The sequence below is a fragment of the Denticeps clupeoides genome, chromosome 20 (genome assembly GCF_900700375.1).
Source record: "Denticeps clupeoides chromosome 20, fDenClu1.1, whole genome shotgun sequence".
NCBI lineage: Eukaryota > Metazoa > Chordata > Actinopteri > Clupeiformes > Denticipitidae > Denticeps > Denticeps clupeoides.
Genome location: NC_041726.1, coordinates 443,480 through 465,028, shown reverse-complemented (window position 1 = coordinate 465,028; position 21,549 = coordinate 443,480). Strand labels below are relative to the sequence as shown.

Genomic DNA, 21,549 nt, shown 5'->3' with positions numbered 1-21,549 from the left:
GCGGTCTCCTCGACCCCACAGTAGCTTTCGTAGGCCATCGAGGTCCGGTTGCACGGTTTCGTCGGTACTCCTCGCCCCCGGAATCGCCAGGGGGAACATGGACAGCATGACAGATCCTTTCGACCCCACGGTAGCTTTTGTAGGCCGCTGAGAGTCTGTCACGCTTGGGGAACCGATAAAACATGACATGGTTCATGGCGGGGAACTGGCGATTATCGGAGGCGGGTTGCTCGAATCCGGACAAGACGGCGGTGTCGGGGGACGTCCATACATGGAACCTTGGACAAAGAACTGTGGGGCAGACGTCCTCCCGATGAACCACGGCTCCCTGCATCTCAGCGGGGCGTAGATCGGCTACGTCCACATGTAGTCAGGTTATTCTGTCACGGGTGGGCTGGACATGCCGATGAAGGAGGACGCATTCGCACGATTTCACAGGACAGGGGTTTAACACAGACTACACGAGACAAGGGAACATGAACACGCACAGTGACCCGATGGCGAACAGACACGAACAGGATAGTTTTATACAATTATATAAATATACACCAGGTGAACACGATCAGGGAACATTACACAAGACAAACATGAAACTCCGGTTCGGACTCCGGATCCGGAGTCACCCCTGCCAGTCCGGATCATGACAGTTTTATAACATTTTTGTACAGAGTTAAAATCTTAACTTTTAAACTTTCATTGTTATCTACGTAACGCATTTACACAGTTTGGGCATTCTTTGTAATGATATGGTAGTTGCCTTAAAATATTCAGATAATAGTTAGATAACATAATTATGTTTTCTAGACCATGAACTGATATGCACTTTATTGCAGCACTATGAATATAATATCTGAACAGGTATAAAGTCAATTAAACACAGTTAGCATTTTGTCCAAAGTACATTTACAGCATTTATCAGATGCCCTTATCCAGAGCGACTTACAATCAGTAGTTACAAGGACAGTCCCCCCCTGCAGACACTCGTTAAGTGTCTCGCTCAGGGACACGATGGTAGTAAGTGGGGTTTGAATCTGGTTCTTCTGGTTCACAGGCGAGTGTCTTAACCACTAGTCTACTACCACCCAATTGTGTTCAGAGTACAGAAGAACACTGTACAGAAGTACAGAAGAACACTGTCGTTTACATGTAATGTGAATGTATGAGGAGCGTTAATACAAAGAAGGAACATCTTACAAATACGTACAGCATATAGGTGAAAAGGGCAGTTTAGGAGAGTAGATTTGTAAACACTGATTGTATAATATCTAGTATGCACAGAGTATATAAGGAAAATAATAATGGAAAGAGTAAAGGTCACAGTGGAAATATTTTCATTAGTACATTTTTGAACAACATTGGGACTGTGAACCAGGAGTCTGGGAATCTTGACCCTGAACTCTTCCTTCTAACTGTAAAATAAAACAAGATCATATAACATTCTTGCTATAATGTTTCTATGTAAGTTAAACCCATTCTATTCTTTAAGCAGTGCTAGTAAAGTCAGGATTGGCTGCAGCTGGAGATATCACTTGTGTCCAATCAAGACAGGAGTTAAAAGGCACCATGCAGCCGCACGTTGGCAGCGGCGACATTCTTTCGTGAATTTGACCTTCTTTATGGACCTGGCAACTGTTTGTGTTTGAGTTCTGGCAATCGGCACATGCCTGCGGGCTAGCTTTGGTTTTCCCCTTTATTTCCCCTGTTTTCGGCAATCACGCCGTGTTTCTTTATTGTTTAAATAAATAATTGTTTCCAGAATGTCCTGTCTTCCTTTCCCCGTCAGCTCTCCAACGTGACAGAATGTCGCCACTCTAACCAAAAGCGCTGAGAAAGAAGGCAGAGGAGGAAGATCACAAAGAGCTCAGCCAGTCCGGAGTGAGTACAGTCGCCATCGGGGAGTGCTGAATGGTCACCCAGGGAGTCGGGCAGTTCCGCGGCGAGACGCGACGGGACTGGGAGACAACCCCCACGTTCTGGTTGAGCGGTTTCTTCCCAGCGATGTGGGGGTTGAGCCATGGCGAGCGGCGCCGCGGTATGACATTGACCCCTGGAGAATCCATGAAACCCAGAAGTGGCAAGGGAGGCGTTCCGCCAGTGGGGAGATGGGCCGGAATAGCCGGGGTACTGCCCTTGGGAGCTGATCGCGCACTCGATCCAGGATGTAAGTAGGGTGACCCACGGGACTACCGGTGGGAGGACATGGATGACAATGAGAGCGAGGATGATGTGAATCGGTGGGCGGTCAGAGCTTGGATGGCTCCGCCCATCGTGCCTGTCCACAATCACCACGAGGTCCGTGGGGACCCACGTCACATCCAGTGGTGTGAGGACCAAGAGGAACACAGCGATGTGGAGGTAAGCTGGTGGAAGAGGGCGACGGGAAGTCACCAGCCAGCAACTGCACTGCCGGGACTACCCGTCCCCACCACCACACCCAGCGCCAGTCAGGATCTTGTGCAAGAAACCTCAGCACTGGCAGGCAGTGAGAGGGTCACGCCTCCCGCGATCCTGGCTGTGCCCCCTTGAGAATGCCTTCTGTCTGTCTCTCTCTGTGAGTGTACGTGTCTCTTGTCCCCCACTTCCCTTCTTTGTGTCCACCAGATGCCAATCCAGCAGCGGAGCCAAACCCCAAGGAGGAAGTTACTGACCCGACTACGCTGGTCCAAGATGTGGTGGACGAGCCCCAAAGTACCCGTAAGTTCCAAAATTTGTTTCGGGGGAGTCACGTTTCGGGGGAGTCACGTCCTGGTCTAGGTCAGGAACGTGAACAATTAGAAAGAGGGAGGGAAACGTCACAACCGTTGGAACGAAGTGATTTTTAATAAAACAAAACAATACAAGTCACGCCTTGACACACAGTCAGGCCACGAAAAGCACCGGGTAGACTAAATGGGAACAGGGCATCTGTCCAGCGTATTTTCCCTTTCTCCTTCTCTCCTGCTCTCTTTTCCCGTCGCAGCACACCGTCTTTAACGGCCTCACTCCGACGGGAGCACGAATCAGCTTCAGGTCTCGGAGGATTTCCATAAATTACAGGCTCCTTCTACAAAAAGGAAAAACACAACACAACCAAGACAGACCACACATCACATGATCACAGGACGTAACAGGGTGCAGTTCGGGTTGTCCAAATGTGACACCTGACATTTACACCAAAGAGTTCAAGCTTTGTCTTGTCAGACCAGAGAATTTTGTTTCTCATGGTCTGAGAGTCCTTCAGGTGCCATTTTACTAAGGAGTAGCATCCATCTGGCCACTCTACCATTGCAGAAATGGTTGTCCTTCTGCAGGATTCTCCATGACTAAGGCCCTTCTCCCTTAATCACTCAGTTTAGGTGAAAGTTAAAGTGAAGTGATTGTCATTGTGATACACTGCAGCACAGAACACGTACACACAATGAAATGTGTCCTCTGGCCGGCCAGCTGTAGGAAGAGTCCCAGTGGTTTTGAACTTCATCCACTTACAGATGAATGGGGCCACCGTTCTCATTGGGACCTTCAAAATCAGAAGACTTTTTCTGTAGCCCTTCCCAGATTAGTTCCTCGAGACAATTCCTTTGACTTGGTTTGTACTCTAACATGAACTGTCAACTGTGGGACCTTATACTTTTACTTTTATTTTACTTTACTTTGCAGACACTTTTATCCAAAGAGGAAGGCACCAGCAATTCTCATTCAGTTTCCATAGATTTCCTGGCCGAACTTGTCAAGTATAGAACATGCTGGGATCTGTTAAGTGCCAGACAATTTTTTTTGTGAGTATGTGTTAGTGTTAGACTCGTTTGAAATACTTTTTGAACAAGTGGGTTTTCATCTGCTTCTTAAAGGTGGTAGAAGTCTCGGCTAGTCGAATGGAGCAGGACAAGTTGTTCCACCAGCCAGGGACAACAAAGCAGAATAGAGTTGATTAAGATCGACTAGTCTCATTCCGTTTGCAGATCTGAGAGGGCGTGCAGGAGTGTATCTAGCTAGTAATGTGTTGGTATAAGAGGGTGAACTTCCATTTACAGTCCTGTAGGCAGCATCAAGGATTTAAACTCAATGCGAGAAGCTACCGGGAGCCAGTGGAGAGAGGTGAGAAGAGGCGGGACATTGGTGTGTTTCAGCAGATTGAAGATAAGGCGGGCTGCCACATTTTGGACCATCTGGAGGGGTTTTATGGTGACTGCAGAAGAGAGTTACAATAGTCCAGTTTAGAGAGGACCATTGCCTGGATGAGGAGCTGCGTAGCCTGCTTTGAAAGGAAAGGCCTAATCTTGCTAATGTTGTAGCGAGTGAACCTGCAGGATCTAGTGATCGCAGCAACATGATGGTTCAGACTCAGTTTGTCATCAATCCAAACTCCAAGGCTTTTTGCAGACGCCATGGGTGTTAACAGTAGCGAGCCAATTTGAATTAAGAAGTTTTGCTGAGGGGAGTTGTTGCACGGAAAGATCTCAAAATCTCAGTTTTGGTTAAGTTCAGTTGGAGGTGTTGCTCAGGCATCCATGCCGATATGTCCAAGAGACAGGCCGAGATTTTTGTTGCAATAGTGGTATCTTCTGGTGGGAAAGACAAATAGAGCTGGGTGTCATCAGCGTAGGAGTGATAGGAAAAGCCATGTGATTGGATGATGTGACCAAGTGAGCGAGTGTATATTGAGAATAGAAGGGGGCCAAGGACAGAGCCTTGTGGAACCCATGTGGTTACCCTAGAAAGGACAGATGTCTCACCTCCCCATGATACCTTGAAGAACCTGTCTTGAAGATAAGAGGTGAACCAATTTATTATATTAGTTCCTGTAATTCCTAAATCTGAGAGTGTGGTGAGAAGAATCTCATGATTAACAGATTAGATTAGATTAGATTCAACTTTATTGTCATTACACATGTACAAGTACAGGGCAACGAAATGTAGTTTAGGTCTAACCAGAAGTGCAATAAGCAGCAAGTGCAGGATACAGTTCAAATAAGTTAAGTTATATATATATACATAAAGTGATATGTGCTATACATAAGGTGATATGTGCAGTACAAAGTGATATGTGCAGTACAAAGTGATATGTGCAGTGCAGTGATTATCAAGAGTGAATGGGGGGGGCAGAGGAGTTCAGCAAGGAAACAGCTCTGGGAAAAAAGCTGTTCCTAAGTCTGCTGGTTCTTGTCCGTGGTAGCCTGAACCGTCTGCCTGAAGGCAGGAGAGAGAACAGTTCGTGGGCCGGGTGGGAGGAGTCCTTAAGAATACTGCGAGCTCGACGCAGACAGTGCTTCCTCTGGATTTCCTCAATGGATGGAAGTGGAGTCCCTGTGATGCGCTGGGCAGTTTTCACCACCCGCTGCATCGCCTTACGCTCAGCAACAGTGCAGCTTCCATACCACACTGTGAGACAGCTGGTAAGGATGCTCTCTATTGTAGAGCGGTAAAAGTTCAACAGGATGGTAGTGGGTAGCTGGTTCTTTTTTAATGTTCTCAAGAAGAAGAGGCGCTGGTGAGCCTTCTTGACCAGGCTGGAGGTGTTAATGCTCCAGGACAGGTCCTCTGAGATGTGGGTCCCCAGGAACTTGAAGGATGTAACAGGCTGCACAGTCATCCCATTGATGTGGATGGGATCATGCGAGCCTCTTCTCTCCCTCCTGAAGTCCACAATGAGCTCCTTGGTCTTGGTGGTGTTTAAAAGAAGGTTATTTTCTGTGCACCAAGTGGCCAGATGCTGGACCTCCTCCCTGTAGGCAGTCTCATCGTTGTTGTCGATGAGACCTATCACCGTGGTGTCATCTGCAAACTTAATAACGGAGTTTGATCCATACATAGGTCGGCAGTCATGGGTGAAGAGGGAGTAGAGGAAGGGGCTCAGCACACAGCCCTGTGGTACACCAGTGTTGAGCGTGACAGTAGTGGAGCGGATGTGGCCTGACCTTACATGCTGTGGTCTGCTGGTCAGAAAGTCCATAATCCAGTTGCAAAGTGAGGTGTCAAAGGCAGAAGATAGATAGACAGGCGTGTGCCTTTCCAAACCATGTCCAACCAGGAGACACCTGAGCTCAATTTTGAACTTCATGGCAAATAATGTGATAATTTATGTACGTGTGCTTTCTCGTTTTTTGAAAATTTTATTAAGTTTGCCAAAACCTCAGGTAAACCTTTTTCACATTGTCATTATGGGGTGTTGTGTGTAGAATTCTGAACTAAATCTAAATTCAAACTATTTTGTAATAAGGCTGCAACAATAAAAAAAACTGATGCACTGTTGTGATGCCCAGAGCCTTGTGAGCAGATTTGGTCATTAGATTAGATTTTAGATTAGATTCAACTTTATTGTCATTACACATGTACAAGTACTGGGCAACGAAATGCAGTTTAGGTTTAACCAAAAGTGCAATAAGCAGCAATAAGTATATATATACATGAGGTGATATGTACAGGAGATTTAAAGTGAAGTGATTGTCACATGTGATACACAGCAGCACAGCACACGGTGCACACAGAGAAATTTGTCCTCTGCATTTAACCCTTCACCCTGTGTGAGCAGTGGGCAGCCATGACAGGCGCCCGGGGAGCAGTGTGTGGGGACGGTGCTTTGCTCAGTAGCACCTCAGTGACACCTTGGCGGGTCGGGATTTGAACCGGCAACCTTCTGATTACGGGGCCGCTTCCTTAACCACTAGGCCACCACTGCCCAGCCACCACCCGCTGCATCACCCAGCAACAGTGAAGCTTCCACACCACACTGTGAGACAGCTGGTTAGGATGCTCTCTATTGTAATGATCCAGGACAGGTCCTCTGAGATGTGGGTCACCAGGAACTTGAAGGATGAAACAGGCTCCACAGCCATCCCATTGATGTGGATGGGATCATGCGAGCCTCTTCTCTCCCTCCTGAAGTCCGCAATGAGCTCCTTTGTCTTGGTGGTATTAAGGAGCAGATTATTGTCTATGCACCAAGTGGCCAGATGCTGGACCTCCTTCCTGTAGGCAGTCTCATCGTTGTTGATGATGAGACCTATCACCGTGGTGTCATCTGCAAACTTGATATCGGAATTCGATCCATACACAGGTCGGAAGTCGTGAGTAAAGAGGGAGTAGAGGAAGGGGCTCAGCACACTTTAACTCCAGGGGACATTACCTATAATTAGTGCATGTAAATTGCGTACTGGGGTTATTTTTAGACCAAACCTAGAATATAACAATATACCCACACCTTTTTTTGTCATATCAACAAGGCGGAACAGTAGATTGAGCGCTTGTAGGTAGAGATGCTTATGCAGAGAAGTGCAAGGAGATCGGCGTATCTCCACCGCTTTGATTTACAAACATGAACATACAGGTTTCGGGAACATACAGGTGATCGGGTGGGGTGTTGGATGGTCCAGGATCAAACGCCTTGGTGGCCCGGATGTCCAGAGACCTCCGGAGCAGGTCTCTGATGCAGCTGGGAAAAAGGATGGGTGCCGGATCAGATAAACTGGTTTCAGGGTCATGCTGTCAGGAAAGGATGTCATCTTTCCCATTTGGGAGCCAGGTCGGTAGCATAGGGTGAAGTTGAAATGTTGAAAGAAGATGGCCCACCTTGCTTGATGGGGTGATGAGATTTTGATGATCAGACCAGACCAGAAAAAGGGTTTCGCAGCTCTGCAACCAGTGCCGCCACTCCTCAAGCACTCACTTGGCTGCCGACAGTTCACGGTCCCCCACCCCATAATGCTGCTGCGTTGAAGTGAACTTACGTGAAAAGAAGCAGCACGGATGCAGTTTCTGATCCGGACCACGTTGAGAAAGGACAGTGCCAGCGGCCACATCAGATGCCACACTGTTTTAACGTCATGGGTTCGGGCCACTGCTTCCAGCTTCTGGGGCTCCATGGCCACACCCTGGGGCAAGATGGTGCAATCCAGGAACTTGGGGGAGCGCTGGTGGGCAAGCAATCTCTTCGGGACTGCCCTCACATGTTGGATGAATCCATGCCGCCAGACCTTCATAATATATCATCCGGAGAGCGTGGGAGTCCATGGGTTTTTCTGGCTAAAAAGAAACCCTGGATCAGATGGTAGAGCTGGGAGGAAATGTCCTCCACACCATTCGGATATCAGAAGGTGGCCTTAAGTTCAGCCACAAAAACCGAGTAGGATAGCGATAGCGAGTTCGGTGCAGAGCGGTGTGCCGCTGCCCATACCACCGTGGGACCGGGAGGAGAGTAGCGGGTACACTGTAACTCAAAAATAAAAGACAATGTGGTTAAGAGAGCTCCATCACTCCCCTCGGTGCTGCACTGAGAGCCAGGCTGGGCTCTGGAGCCGAGAGCGGTGGTGGAGAACCATGTGCTACGGTCATGGCTCCCTGTCCCCGGCACCCGACCGCTACCTCCTGCGACAAATGCTCGGTGGCCTGAAACCTGGTCACACACAGCTGCAAACTCCGCGTGGTTAAAGTGACGGAACAGTGAATTGAGTGTAGGTAGAGATGAAAAACCCCAGTGCAGAGTGGCACAGAGAGGTTGCCACTTGCAGCAAAAAGTTAGGAAATGTTACGTGTACAGCATTTATCAGTTATCCTGGTAGCAGCATGTAGATCTGAGGGAGGGAAAGAGAAGATGAGTGGTGTGTCGTCGGCATAGCAGTGGTAGGATAATCCACGTAAGGAAATGAACTCATCAAGTGATCTCATGTAGAGAAAAGGAGAGGACCGATGGTCAGCAGTGGAGAGTCTTCATGAAGCAGATGTGGATCCTTTCCAAGTCACTTGGTCAGACTGCTCATCAAGGTACCATCTCAATCCATCTCAATCCTGAGCCCCGAATTCCAAGTCCAAGATGGACAGGAGAGTCTTGTGGTGTACTGTATCAAATGCTGTAGAGAGGTTGAGGAGAATAAGAACAAATGTTTTGCTGATCTGATTGCATGTAGCTTCTCAGAAACAGCCAGCAGCCAGAAGGGCAGTCTCTGTAGAATGACCTGTTCGGAACCCAGATTGTTTTTTTATCTAGAAGGTTCTGAGACAGATGAAGTGATAGCTGATTGTAGACACAGCGCTCAAGGACTTTAGATGATCCATAGAAAGGGAAAGTGAGGAGAGAAGAGTGTTAGTGGCTGTTTCCAGAGGTTTAGGACAAGAATGTGAAAAGAGTGCAGGAAGATACAGATGAAGGTGAGACAGAGTTAAGAATATGTCAAATGAATGGTGGATGGTGGTCAGTCTTGGATCTGATAAGTAGAATGAGGGTGAAGGACATAAAGTGGTGGTCAGAGATGTGAAGTGGAGTGGAAGAAAAGTTGGTTGGTGGAGAGTATGAACCTACAAGTCAGATTAGTTGAGGCGTTTTCTCTACACAACAGATTAAAATGTTGCTCTGTCTCACTTAAGGTTGTTTGTATTGATTTTAATAAATTCACATCGATATTTCTAAGCTATGAGCTCTGAAACAGTGAAACATCCAGAATGTGTTTATTGGCGCTGCTGTTGACACCTCATTCATTTCACCTTTTTCTTTCCCTCAACATACAAAAAGAATTCCTTCCTCTCTGCGCTTCCTTACCTGGGCGCCTGGCTGTTTTCCGTCCTCTCAGGCGTGGTGGCAGATCACCTCCTGGAGAGGGAGGTGATGAGTGTCACTGCTGTTCGGAAGATCTTCACTCTTGCAGGCAAGTTGGCTCACCTTTCACTTCACAAGATCTTTAATCTCTTTCTTCACATAGACCATTTCAAGAAGCAATTAGAATTTTTTTTTACTCTTACTGACCTTTTTCAAGCGACTTAATAAATTTTCACAATGTTCCTATAGAAAAACCCAAACCCATTGTCTAAATTTTCTACAATCGCACTGAGGTGCCACTGAGCAAAGCACCGTCCCCACACACTGCTCCCCGGGCACCTGTCATGGCTGCCCACTGCTCACTCAGGGTGATGGGTTAAATGCAGAGGACAAATTTCACTGTGTGCACCGTGTGCTATCACATGTGACAATCACTTCACTTATTGTGTCACTGAGCAAGACACATAACCCAGAGTTGCTTCAGTATGTAAATTTCCGTCTATCCAATCGGATTCTTTAGTAGATGACTGAAGGACTACTGTGGCGAACAGTTTCAGACAAACGTTCTTCTCTCCACAGGCCTTGTCTTACCAGCCGCCTTCCTGGTGGCCGTGGGCTACACCCGGTGCAGCAGTGCCCTGGCTGTGACCTGCCTCACACTGTCCATGTAAATAAATAAATGTAAATGTAAAAGTCCACAACCATAGGGGGCGCCAGCGGTTCACCTCGGTTCTTGTTTGGTGTTTGACGTCTTGCCATTTTTGGGACCATTCCTGGTGTACTTTCTCCCATTGCTGTGGGCTACTTGGCTAAAGATGTAAGCATTCCTAATTTCCTGTTTATATCTGGTTTAAATCTGACCTGGAAGTTGTAACTTAGACCTGTTTTTTCCAGCACTCCTTGGCCGGTTGGAGGAATGTGTTCCTTGGATGAAAGGACTTTTTACCCTTGTGGTAAAAAAATATAATCTGTCTTTATAATCTGCCATCATACTGAAAATGTTATGTGATTTTGCCACGTGATGGAGGGAATAAATGAGCTCTGTCAGGAAGTTTCAAAATGCAAAATAAGGATTTGCATATATATTTTACCAAGGTAAGAAATTACCAAAGATGTTCAGAATTCTTAGAAGGTAATTATTTATGTTTAAACCTCATTTTACAGAGATATGTGGCTGCGTCAGGTGGTTAACCCGGAAGTACATGGTTTACTAAGACAATTTCAGTCTGCATGGGTGCTGACATGAATTTTCAGTTTTCATTTATACATCTTTTCATTAATCTGTCTATTTAATAGCGAGTTTCAGTAGCAGTAATAATGAAATAATAACAACAGCAGTTTAAGTATGTCAAGTCCGTGATTTATTAACAATAAAGGAAAATGGTGCAATGGCCGAAAACAGGGGAAACAAAAGGGGAGAATAAAAAAGGAAGTCAGTTCACAGAAATGTTGCAGCCTCCCTCCCACTGGAGAACCCGGACTGTGCTCCTCACGGAGACTCAACCACCGTATCACCGGGAAGATACCGCTCAACCAGAACGTGGGAGTCGTATCCCAGTCCTACCCGACCCCACGGGCGATCCTTCCCCGCTGGCACCCGTACTCACTCCGACTGGCTGAGTTCTTCCTGGTTTTCCTCTGTCCTCATGTTGGGGCTGCGACATTCTGTCACGTCCGCGAGCTGATGGGGGAAGGCGGGACAACAATAAACCGTATTAATAAATCTGACTAATAAATCTACCACTCCGTAGTCTAAACATTTTGGGATTGTTTTCCAAAGACGAAAGTCGGAATCGTTTACCTATGGAAAGTATGAAATTCTTTTTCCACCAGTTGAAAACATTAAAAGTCTCTAACTTATTACATTTACATTTACAGCATTTATCAGACGCCCTTATCCAGAGCGACTAACAATCAGTAGTTACAGGGACAGTCCCCCTGGAGCAACTCAGGGTTAAGTGTCTTGCTCAGGGACACAATGGTAGTAAGTGGGATTCGAACCCGGGTCTTCTGGTTCATAGGCGAGTGTGTTACCCACTAGGCTACTACCACCCTGATAATTATAAGTGTAAAATGATTTATGTGCAATGGTTGTACTTTTGTGTCTTTTCACCGGACAACAGAACACTATACAGTTCATACAGGTCTGTTTGTGTGTGTGTGTGTGTGTGTGTGTGTGTGTGTGTCTGTGCATATATGTATATTTTTCCACTATCGGTGTGATTTACATTTACATTGGCTTGCAAGACAGACCCTTGGGGTCCTTGAATTATGCAAATTGTCACCTTCACACACTGTGGCTCTGCCTTTATCCTGTCTTTATTTGCAAGTGTTCAAGACCCATTTTGCTCAACCACTTTATGTGATAAAATGTCAGCAGGAAGGAGCCGCCTGTGTTTGTTACTGGATTCATTTTAACATTAAACATCATTTTCATTAAAATCATCTAAATGGATACTGAAATCAGGTAAAGTTTAGTTTGTGAGGCAGTTTCCTTATTACGTATTAAACCCAGACAACTTCTCCACCATTCAGGAACTGTCGATGTCTACAACTGACCCGCTTGAGACACGTTTTATTATGTGTAAGTAATATATAATTAGGAGATTGGCAAAGTGACCTGAGATATGATGCTTTCACCATACATTGGCCTTTATTACACCAGCATACTACAAATATTGCAGGACAGTAACAGTCTGTGATCTCATCATATCATCTGTGGAATATCAATTATCTCATTTAAAAAGTACAGTTTTTATCACCACAGGTTTTTGTTTTCTAGTACCGTTTAACATGCAGATATAACACATGCTGTTTATTGTGTTCAACATCAGGACATATTTCAACCGCCCATCCCATAAATTGAATTAATAAGAATTAATGACCATGTTTCAGCAAGGCCTGAATTGTGACTCAACACCCAGACAGTGCGCCGGGGTGCAGCCTGGATCCCACAAGTACCAGCAGCTAATGCTCCTCCCCAGCTCACGTTAGAAATGTGTAAAAGTAAGGCTGTTAACAGCCACAGTTTGAAGTCCACACGATCGCTGGAGTCTGCAACCAAGATTATGTCAGGACAGACGTCATGTGACCTCGTCTGAGCATGACGCTGACTGTTAGCTGGGTGGGGACAAACACATTCATATATAGATATTGAAAATATTACACAGTCATGGTAAGAATAATATAATAAGGGCTCTTTTCAAATACAATGTAATAATAGAATGTACATTGTGCTGCTAACACACTTTTATTAAATTAAATAAATGATTATTCCACCACAGTGGTGGCCTAGCGGTTCAGGAATTATCAGAAAGTTGCCGGTTCAAATCCCTGACCACCAAGGTCCCCACACGCTGCTCCCCAGGCGCCTATCATAATGCCCACTGCTCACCAAGGGTGATGGTTAAATACAGAGGACACGTTTCACTGTGACACCGTGTGCTGTGCTGCAGTGTTTCACAATGACAATCACTTCACTTCATGTGATATATCATCAGATGAAAGTTAAGATTCGCTGAGTGTGCTTGAAACATTCAGTATATAATTAACTTGTGCTTCAAAGTCTTTACTTTTTTGTCATCATTATAACTACATATGTACAGCACATCTAAGTACGGTCTGGACCTTCCCGTGCTGGAATTTCGAACCCCCACCACTCGCCCTCCTGAGACGTTGACACACCATCAGCTCGTCTGAAACCCGTTTGCATGTAAATCAGATGGTGAGAGGAGATGTTTTCCAAGACAATGGAACTGCAAGCGGGGGGTGAAGTCCGTTTTTTCACTTCTGTGATACCACTCTGCCTGGTTCTGCATTTCCTATTTACTTTACTTTACTTTATTTAGCAGACGCTTTTATCCAAAGCGACTTACAAGAGGAAGACACCAGCAATTCTCGTTCCATTTCTATAGAATATTGAGTTTACAAACTAAGAGCCCTGATAAGGCTCAAACTTGGCAGTGAAGAGCATGTAGGTGTCTTCACATCCCATCACAGTCCACTGGCAATTCATGAATGAAGTGTTTCTGGTTCAGTTATTTCTTTTTATGACACGTTTGAATGTAAAATGTTTCGATATGTGTTCAGTCTGCTTTACGAGAACACTGGGTTTGTTGGTGAAGATTACATTACTCTTAACACAGCTCTTTTTTCACCGCCAGTTATCCCAGCTGCAGATTTTACCGAAAGAGAGCCAAAACCACCAGATTGTTCCCCATCATACACTATGTTGTTTTTGCCCTTTTCACAATTTACATGTTACCTTATAAATATAATAAGTAATATGCTAATTGAGAAAAGTAATAATATGAATCACTGTTCTGACCTATTACTGAAGTCCATTTGGTAATATCTGGCTGAGCGGTAAGTCAGCACTCTCCCTGCGTCTCCATTTCGCCCGCACCCCCTGACTGAAGGCAGCAGCTGCCGGGTGGCGCTCTAAATAGGAAAAGCATCAGTGATGTGAACGACGAGGCCTCAGGCCCGACCTCAGGTCCATCAGAGGTAGAACCTTACAAAGCAGGCCTTTCTGAGTCAAACCGGAACTTTCATTTGGCCCACATTCAAACATGTTCATTTATTATGCGTCTGGTGTGTGGAAATTTCTAGTCTCGGGTCCCAAATGGGATGAAACTTGAGCTTCTCTGAAACAACTTTGAATTTGAATGAGTCAAGGATTTTTTTCCCCAAGACAATAGGATTGGCACCAGAATTACTGCCCCCCCCCCCCCACAAACTGTGTGTCTCCCTCAAACATGGCATTGCATCACAGCGGCTCCACAACCTGCTTAGCATCTAATTTTTAAATCTGAATACAGTCTTATCTCCCCGACCACACCAGCAGGAGACACACTGACACATTGTGACGATGAACCCCACCCAGGGGTGAAAGGTCACAGTCGTTATTTTAGACTTCTAAACAACATGAACCTGAAAAGCATGAAGGATCCACTTCTTGCATCATCTCATCGTCACTATATACAAGTACAGCAAGATTTCATCTAGTTTCATTAAATAAAACGTACAGGTCCAGAATATACATGGCGAAATATGTGTGCGTGCGTGAAAAAAATAAATAAAATAAAAATGTAAAATGTGTAAATGAAGGGATTTGAAAGTTGAAGCTCCGCCGTTGACGTCTCTGTTGAGGCGGGCTGTTTGGCCGGAATTGGTGTGTGATTTGCGGGAGGAAGCGGGGGGTTGCGGCGGCCCGGCCTCCTCCCGCGTATAAATTCTCCAACTCGGGCATTTTTCTTCCTCTTTCTGTTACCTGGCGAAGGGGAGCAGCTGCGTTGGAGTGAACTCGTAACCCGGTAAGTCAGCGTTCCTGCTCCCCGGCCCGGCCCGGCCGCCTTTACTCCACTTTTACTCCCGTTTTAACTTTTCTGCGCTTTTCAGCCTTTTTTTCCCCCTTTTGTCACTTCGCCATTCGGTCGTTTTCCTTGCCGATTAGGGGAAATGCCCCCGCCGTCCGCTATTGTGGGGGAATATACCACGTTTTTTCAAGACTAGAATGTACAGGGTGTTGTTTTTAAAATGTACTTTTCCAACTTTTGTACGATTTTCGGCGTTTTTTCCCCCGTCTGACTGGGGGAGGGGGGGCGCCGAGGAACAAAGGCCGCCATGTGGTGCCTCGAGGCCGCGGCCGAACTCTCCTTCCCCGCCCGGCGTGAGGACCGAACCGGCGGCAGATGTCGCGCCGCGTTCCGTGCGGCGGCCGCGTTTAAACGGTCCTTTTTATACCGAGTAACTCGACACGACGTGGCCGTAACGAAACACGTGTCGCTCCGGGCTCATGGCCGACCGGACACGCCGGCGTTTTTTTTTTTTTTTTAACGCGGCGTTCCTGCCACTTGTTGGTGAATCTGTTTTTAGGGCCTGGTGTCATTTTTAAATATAAAATATGCATTTTATTTTTATACAAGTTCGACTCCTGTTCATTTTTTTAAAATTTTTTTTTATTATTAACAGAAACTGAATCATGGGAAAGGAAAAGACCCACATTAACATCGTGGTCATCGGCCACGTCGACTCCGGCAAGTCCACCACCACCGGCCACCTGATCTACAAATGCGGCGGCATCGACAAGAGAACCATCGAGAAGTTCGAGAAGGAGGCTGCGGAGGTACGAAGCCGCCGAGCGGCGTAAAGATGGCGGCCAGCCGGCAGGGTGTGGGGGGGCGGGGCTTCCGCGGCCTGCTGATGACGCGGCGTTTCACGGAGACGTCCGCGTATACGTAACACTTACTCACTGATCACGTCACTCGCAACGCTAGAATTATTTAAATCTGGGTAATGTGCTATTGTGACGTTGGTTTAAAATCGGTGAATATGTACTTGGAACGTTTCCCTTTATGCTTTTTATGCGGTTTTAAAAAAATGTTTATACATCTACTCCTTAGATGGGCAAGGGCTCTTTCAAGTATGCCTGGGTGCTGGACAAACTGAAGGCTGAGCGTGAGCGTGGTATCACCATTGACATCGCTCTGTGGAAGTTTGAGACCAGCAAGTACTACGTGACCATCATTGATGCCCCAGGCCACAGAGACTTCATCAAGAACATGATCACTGGCACGTCTCAGGTGTGTTCACATTCAAATCTTTTACTTGTTGGTGGTTTTAAAGTACATTTTTATTTAAATTCTCATTTGCCTTTTGTTTGTACAGGCTGACTGTGCCGTGCTCATTGTTGCTGGTGGTGTCGGTGAGTTCGAGGCTGGTATCTCCAAGAACGGACAGACCCGCGAGCACGCCCTCCTGGCCTTCACCCTGGGAGTGAAGCAGCTTATTGTTGGAGTCAACAAGATGGACTCCACAGAGCCCCCGTACAGCCAGAAGCGCTTCGAGGAAATCACCAAGGAAGTCAGCGCTTACATCAAGAAGATCGGCTACAACCCCGCCACCGTCGCCTTCGTCCCCATTTCTGGCTGGCACGGCGACAACATGCTGGAGCCCAGCAGCAACGTAAGTGAACTAATTTATTTCTTTTCGTGCAGATTGTGTTTTAATGCTAATTTTAATGATTTGAATGATCCATCTTATTCCCACACTTGCAGATGGGCTGGTTCAAGGGATGGAAGGTTGAGCGAAAGGAGGGAAATGCCAGTGGTGTGACCCTGCTTGAAGCCCTTGATGCCATTGTGCCCCCAAGCCGCCCCACCGAGAAGGCCCTTCGTCTGCCCCTCCAGGACGTCTACAAGATTGGAGGTTTGTACGCGTGCTTGTTTTACGCCTGTTATTGGCTGGCTGAGTCTGACTAGGTTTGTCCTGTAGGTATTGGAACTGTCCCTGTGGGTCGTGTGGAGACTGGTGTCCTGAAGCCTGGTATGGTCGTGACCTTTGCTCCTGCTAACGTGACCACTGAGGTCAAGTCTGTGGAGATGCACCACGAGTCTCTTACTGAAGCCCTCCCCGGTGACAACGTTGGTTTCAACGTGAAGAACGTGTCTGTGAAGGACATCCGTCGTGGCAACGTGGCTGGAGACAGCAAGAACGACCCTCCTCAGGAGGCTGGCTGTTTCACTGCCCAGGTATGTCCACGTTTGGCCCACAGCTGGAACGTCTATGCTGTAGCGTTCCTTGCCGACTAACAGGCCTCTTCGTCTTCAGGTCATCATCCTCAACCACCCTGGCCAGATCTCTGCTGGCTACGCCCCCGTGCTGGACTGCCACACCGCTCACATCGCCTGCAAGTTCGCCGAGCTCAAGGAGAAGATCGACCGTCGTTCTGGCAAGAAGCTTGAGGACGACCCCAAGGCTCTGAAGTCTGGAGATGCTGCCATTGTCAACATGATTCCTGGGAAGCCCATGTGTGTGGAGAGCTTCCAGGAGTACCCTCCTCTTGGTCAGTATTTGTTTCCTCCTCCTCCTCCTGTTCATGCAATTCTAGGACGTTTTGGTACTAAATTCCATTTTTATTTTTCTATCCCAGGACGTTTTGCCGTGCGTGACATGAGGCAGACCGTTGCTGTGGGAGTCATCAAGAGCGTCGAGAAGAAGGTTGGTGGTTCCGGCAAGGTGACCAAGTCTGCACAGAAGGCCGCCAAGGGGAAGTGAATTCTCCTCAACTGTGCAGTTCCTCAGGTTGTGGGCCCACTACACCCTGGAGTATCTCTAAACCTGGGCACTCTACTTAAGGACTGGTTGATGCTAATTAAAACTCATCGAAAAAGTTTTCGCAGGAAAGAACAACTTGTGGCATGATTATTAAATTGTGAAGAGTGCCTCTTTCATTTTGTTATAATTTGCGTTTTGAAATGGTTTAGAACTGCAACTGTTGCCACAGTGAAATGGAAAGACGCTGCTCATCAATAAAGATCTGAAAAAAAAAACCCGATGTCCTTCTGCGCCTGTCTTCTGTGGGAACGTTTCACGGTGCCGAGCGGGTTCTCCACTTTTGTGACCGTCCCTGCAGCTGTCTTGCCACGTGCCGCTGGTACCGGGGTGGGGGTGCCCGCTTCTGATGCCTCCTGCCATCCAATCACCACGGTGGTCCTGCAGCATTAGGACCAATGGTACCCCACCGCTCTACCAGTCTGTGGGTAAGGTCACCTGGTCCTCCCACCCGTGCCCAGATATAAAAAGCCGTGCGAGGCAGGACTCTTTCCTTTTTCTCCGGGTTTGCCTCAGGACCGCTGGGAGCTGCTTTTTAACAAGGTGAGTCTGGGCTGTAAAATTCACCTTTTTAAATAGTCCGCACCGAACATGGCGGCGCGGAATGTAATTTAAACGGGGAACTTACTACCGCCTCATGACATTGAGGAAACTGCGGCGGCGCTGAAACAACATGGCCGGTTCACTCAACATGGAGGCCGGCGGGACTGAGGGCAGGGCGGGCGGGGGCTGAGCATGTGACGGCGGGGCGACGGACGAAAGGCGCCGTTTTACCGCCGCGGGGAATATGTCTTATTTCGTTAATATGTGTATTTTAATACGAACAGTTAAAATCCCACCATGGGGAAGGAGAAGACCCACATCAACATCGTCGTGATCGGCCACGTCGACTCCGGCAAGTCCACCACCACCGGCCACCTGATCTACAAATGCGGCGGCATCGACAAGAGAACCATTGAAAAGTTCGAGAAGGAGGCTGCGGAGGTGGGTGTTCCGGCCGCAGGTGGGCGCCGCTGCGGCAGCGACATCTAGCGTCCAAAAGCGGTCACAGCGCCTGAGGACGACGCCCCTGGTGGCGTTTTAATGTCACTGCACTGCAACGCAGCTCGACTGAGGAGTAATTAATATTTTATCTGCAAATGACCATGAGATATGAGAACATGTATTTCATGTGTAGCAGAATGACCATATTCATAGATTGTTTTCTGTATATCACTGTTCTACACACATATTTATAGAGTGAAAAAAACGAGTATGTCTTAAAAAAATTAAACGATATTCTGTCTTTTTAATGTTGTTATGAGTTGATTTGGGGATTATTTTTTTTTTTTTATAATTTTTTTTTTTTTTTTTTCATTTTATACCTGCAGAATCAAATTTGATTTCAGACCCAAACTGGTCCAAATGTAGTCTAACATTGTACAGTTATTTAAATCAGTTCATTCCAATAAACTGCTTATATTTATACTGTTGATATTTGACAAAATGGGACTCCTCCTAAATTCTGAAGTGTTTCCTGTTTGGTTTTATTGAATATTCACGCCCATTTGCCTTCGCTAGATGGGCAAGGGCTCTTTCAAGTATGCCTGGGTGCTGGACAAACTGAAGGCTGAGCGTGAGCGTGGTATCACCATTGACATCTCTCTCTGGAAATTTGAGACCAGCAAGTACTACGTGACCATCATTGATGCCCCAGGCCACAGAGACTTCATCAAGAACATGATCACTGGCACGTCTCAGGTGTGTTTCATGCTACGTTCTGTATTATGAATGTAGCACGTTACACAAAACTGTACCTTTCAATGTATTCATGCTTGGATGATAAATCCATAACAATGAACATTTTGGTTATTCCTCTGTTACAGGCCGACTGCGCCGTGCTCATTGTTGCGGCTGGTGTCGGTGAGTTCGAGGCTGGTATCTCCAAGAACGGACAGACCCGCGAGCACGCCCTCCTGGCCTTCACCCTGGGAGTGAAGCAGCTTATTGTTGGAGTCAACAAGATGGACTCCACAGAGCCCCCGTACAGCCAGAAGCGCTTCGAGGAAATCACCAAGGAAGTCAGCGCTTACATCAAGAAGATCGGCTACAACCCCGCCACCGTCGCCTTCGTCCCCATTTCTGGCTGGCACGGCGACAACATGCTGGAGCCCAGCACAAATGTTATTACCATTTTTAATAGGCATATTCAGATACTTTTGCTCTGTGGTGTCTCTTCCAAATGCTAATTCATCTACACCTTCCAACAGATATCCTGGTTCAAGGGATGGAAGATTGAGCGCAAAGAGGGTGCAGTTGGTGGCATCACACTGCTGGAGGCCCTGGACTCCATCATGCCCCCGTCCCGCCCCACTGACAAGCCGCTCCGTCTCCCTCTGCAGGACGTCTACAAGATTGGAGGTATATTTTCACCCTCAGGGATTACATGCCGACTTGGGTAAAGGTTAAAAGTGAGATCTTCATTGCTTTCTCTTTAGGTATTGGAACTGTCCCTGTGGGTCGTGTGGAGACTGGTGTCCTGAAGCCTGGTATGGTCGTGACCTTTGCTCCTGCTAACGTGACCACTGAGGTCAAGTCTGTGGAGATGCACCACGAGTCTCTACTTGAAGCCCTCCCCGGTGACAACGTTGGTTTCAACGTGAAGAACGTGTCTGTGAAGGACATCCGTCGTGGCAACGTGGCTGGAGACAGCAAGAACGACCCTCCTCAGGAGGCTGCCAATTTCACCTCTCAGGTTGGAATAATCACTCACTCATTCACTGTCCACCACGCAGGGTCTGCGTCTGCTGGAGCCCACCCCAGGGTTCATGGAGGGTGCACACATACGCACCATTCACTCACACGCCCTTATCCAGAGCGCCTTACAATCAGTAGTTACAGGGACAGTCCCCCCCTGGAGACACTCGGGATTAAGTGTCTTGCTCAGGGACACGATGGTAGTAAGTGGGATTTGAACCTGGATCTTCTGGTTCATAGGCGAGTGTGTTACCCACTAGGCTACTACCACCTTACAGATGCCAACACGTACTCCGTGCCGGGATTCGAACTCACAACCTTGGATGTGTGGGGCCACGTGGCTCAACGTGCAGGACCACACCTCCGTGCAGCCGGAATAACTAATACATGCCAATTAATACACACATTGATGAATCGATTAGCTGCTATTCTCATCGGTGTATTCTGGACATCCCCAGGTCATCATCCTGAACCACCCTGGTCAGATCGCTCAAGGCTACGCCCCCGTGCTGGACTGCCACACCGCCCACATCGCCTGCAAATTTGCTGAACTGAAGGAGAAGATCGACCGTCGTTCCGGCAAGAAGCTTGAGGACGACCCCAAGGCTTTAAAGTCTGGCGACGCCGCCATCATTGTCATGACCCCTGGAAAGCCCATGTGTGTGGAGAGCTTCTCCCAGTACCCTCCCCTCGGTGAGTAACAGTTGGGCTTCTTCTAAAATCACATCTTACTAAATATTTGTGTATAATAAGTAATAAATCAAACACAAAATGTTACATTTTATAATATATTTCTAGAAACTAAGCTGAACAAGACAAAAACCAACATCATCTGAAATAACTACAGGTTTCAAATTCATATCAGTGTTGTAAATATTGTCTTCGTTTCAGGCCGCTTTGCCGTGCGCGACATGAGGCAGACGGTCGCCGTTGGCGTCATCAAGGCCGTGGAGAAGAAAGCTTCCTCTGCCGGCAAGGTTACGAAGTCGGCCCAGAAGGCCCAGAAGGCCAAGTGAACCTCCACACGGGATCTCCAGCCAGGCGGGCTGTCGGCGCTCCACCCGGCGAGGCCTTGGAACATGAGCTCTCACCTAAAGGACTGGATAATGCTGATTAAAACCCACCGCAAAAGTTTCCGCAGGAAAGGAAGAAAAATGCTTTAGGTGCCGATGATTGAAAAAAGACAAGAAATA

The 21,549-nt window shown here is 47.2% G+C and overlaps 2 protein-coding genes across 2 annotated transcripts in view; both read left to right on the top strand.

Moving 5' to 3' along the window:
• The first annotated feature begins 14,666 nt into the window (after positions 1 to 14,666).
• Positions 14,667 to 17,838, top strand: eef1a1l1 (eukaryotic translation elongation factor 1 alpha 1, like 1). Its single transcript, XM_028964857.1, has 8 exons — positions 14,667 to 14,820; positions 15,479 to 15,632; positions 15,910 to 16,089; positions 16,175 to 16,471; positions 16,564 to 16,714; positions 16,781 to 17,037; positions 17,117 to 17,351; positions 17,439 to 17,838. The coding sequence occupies exons 2-8, from the start codon at positions 15,489 to 15,491 to the stop codon at positions 17,561 to 17,563; spliced, it is 1,389 nt and encodes a 462-aa protein (XP_028820690.1). The 5' UTR covers positions 14,667 to 14,820; positions 15,479 to 15,488; the 3' UTR covers positions 17,564 to 17,838.
• Positions 17,839 to 18,006: 168 nt separating this feature from the next.
• Positions 18,007 to 21,549, top strand: part of eef1a1l2 (eukaryotic translation elongation factor 1 alpha 1, like 2) — a 3,575-nt gene continuing 32 nt past the window's right edge. Inside the window, exons 1-8 of the mRNA XM_028964858.1 lie at positions 18,007 to 18,163; positions 18,448 to 18,604; positions 19,181 to 19,360; positions 19,486 to 19,782; positions 19,870 to 20,020; positions 20,098 to 20,354; positions 20,815 to 21,049; positions 21,248 to 21,549. The exon at positions 21,248 to 21,549 is cut by the window's right edge and continues 32 nt beyond it. Coding sequence (XP_028820691.1) covers positions 18,461 to 18,604; positions 19,181 to 19,360; positions 19,486 to 19,782; positions 19,870 to 20,020; positions 20,098 to 20,354; positions 20,815 to 21,049; positions 21,248 to 21,372 — 1,389 coding nt within the window. The 5' untranslated portion in view covers positions 18,007 to 18,163; positions 18,448 to 18,460 and the 3' untranslated portion in view covers positions 21,373 to 21,549. The remainder of the gene's footprint in view (positions 18,164 to 18,447; positions 18,605 to 19,180; positions 19,361 to 19,485; positions 19,783 to 19,869; positions 20,021 to 20,097; positions 20,355 to 20,814; positions 21,050 to 21,247) is intronic.